The sequence below is a fragment of the Gracilinanus agilis genome, unplaced genomic scaffold (assembly GCF_016433145.1).
Source record: "Gracilinanus agilis isolate LMUSP501 unplaced genomic scaffold, AgileGrace unplaced_scaffold24358, whole genome shotgun sequence".
NCBI classification, from domain to species: domain Eukaryota; kingdom Metazoa; phylum Chordata; class Mammalia; order Didelphimorphia; family Didelphidae; genus Gracilinanus; species Gracilinanus agilis.
The window spans coordinates 1-1,225 of NW_025356200.1; the positions used below are offsets into that span (position 1 = coordinate 1).

General features: G+C 43.8%; 1 protein-coding gene across 1 annotated transcript; it reads right to left on the reverse strand.

Annotated features, from left to right (window-relative positions):
* Nucleotides 1–20: 20 nt before the first annotated feature.
* On the reverse strand, nucleotides 21–966 carry LOC123254540 (nuclear transcription factor Y subunit beta). The gene has a single exon (XM_044683540.1). The coding sequence runs from the start codon at nucleotides 899–901 to the stop codon at nucleotides 284–286; it is 618 nt and encodes a 205-aa protein (XP_044539475.1). The 5' UTR covers nucleotides 902–966; the 3' UTR covers nucleotides 21–283.
* Between the last annotated feature and the right edge of the window lie 259 nt (nucleotides 967–1,225).

The following is a 1,225-nucleotide window of genomic DNA, read 5'->3' on the forward strand; positions in this document are numbered from 1 at the left end:
TTTTTTTTTTTTTTTTTTGTACAAAACAATAATATTTTAATACCTTTAAAATCCAAATTTTTTTTCATTGAAATCATTCATGAAAAAAGATTCTCCAGTCAGAATTCACACCTCAATTAGTCAAGCATCAGGGAAGCTACATTACAGCTATTTACTATACAAAGAGACGACTTTTCTGGTTCCCCAGTCACTGTGTTGTCATGTCTGGGTGGTAGGTGGTGGCTTCAGAACCAGCTGCTTCTCTCTCGTCTCTTTATATTCCCAGTTCCAACTTTTCTTGAAATCATGAAAATTGAATCTGTTGAACACCAGAAATCTGTTGATATGATGTTGTATAAACCATAACATTTTGTTGCTGGCCATCTGTGGTTATTAAACCGGCTGGTAATTGATTAGTAAAAGCTTCTTCGGTGAGCTCCTCACTCAGTCCGTCTGTTGTCGTAACTGCTCCCCCAATGCCCTTCTCTCCTTTCATTGCCTCTCGGAATTTCTGCAGGTAAAGCTTCAGAGGTTCCACATAGCTGTCAAAACCCAAAGTCGACATTGCAAAGAGAATGTCCTCTCCATTAATGGTCTTCCTCTTTTCCTGATGACACCTTTCACTGGCTTCAGAGGTGATAAAGCTGATGAATTCACTTACACACTCCTGGACGCATTCCTTAGCATCCTTAGCAATCTTCCCTGTCTGAGGTATGGCATTCTTCATTATCCTTGCCACATTTGCAATTGGGAGATAAATATCTTGCTCTCTAAAGCTCTCTTTTGAACCATTTGTGTCTTCATGATCATTCATACTGTCTTCTGTATCATCATGAGGCTGTATCACATAGTGGCTGCTGCCAATGTAGTCTGCTGAAATTCCTAGTTGTGATGCATCTGTGGTTGAACTATCTCCATCCATCTCCGCTGCAGCCCTGGTTGGCTCCCGTCTCCAATCGGCTGTTTGGTTGGACGGAAAATGGCTGCGAAGGAACCAGTCCCAGCGCGGAGCCCTGCTTCCAGGGCCCGGCCTCCCCTCCCGCTGCCGCCGCGCCTCCGCCGCCGCCGCCGCCGCCTCCCCCTTCCCTGTCTTTTTTAATCATATCTATTTTTGCTTTGGCTTTGTCAGAAATCATAATAGCCACTCCTGCCTTCTTTTTCTCATTTGATGCCCAAAAGATTTTGCTCAAACCCTGAACCTTAAACTTGTGTATGTCCACCCGCCTCATATGTGTTTCTTGTAGAC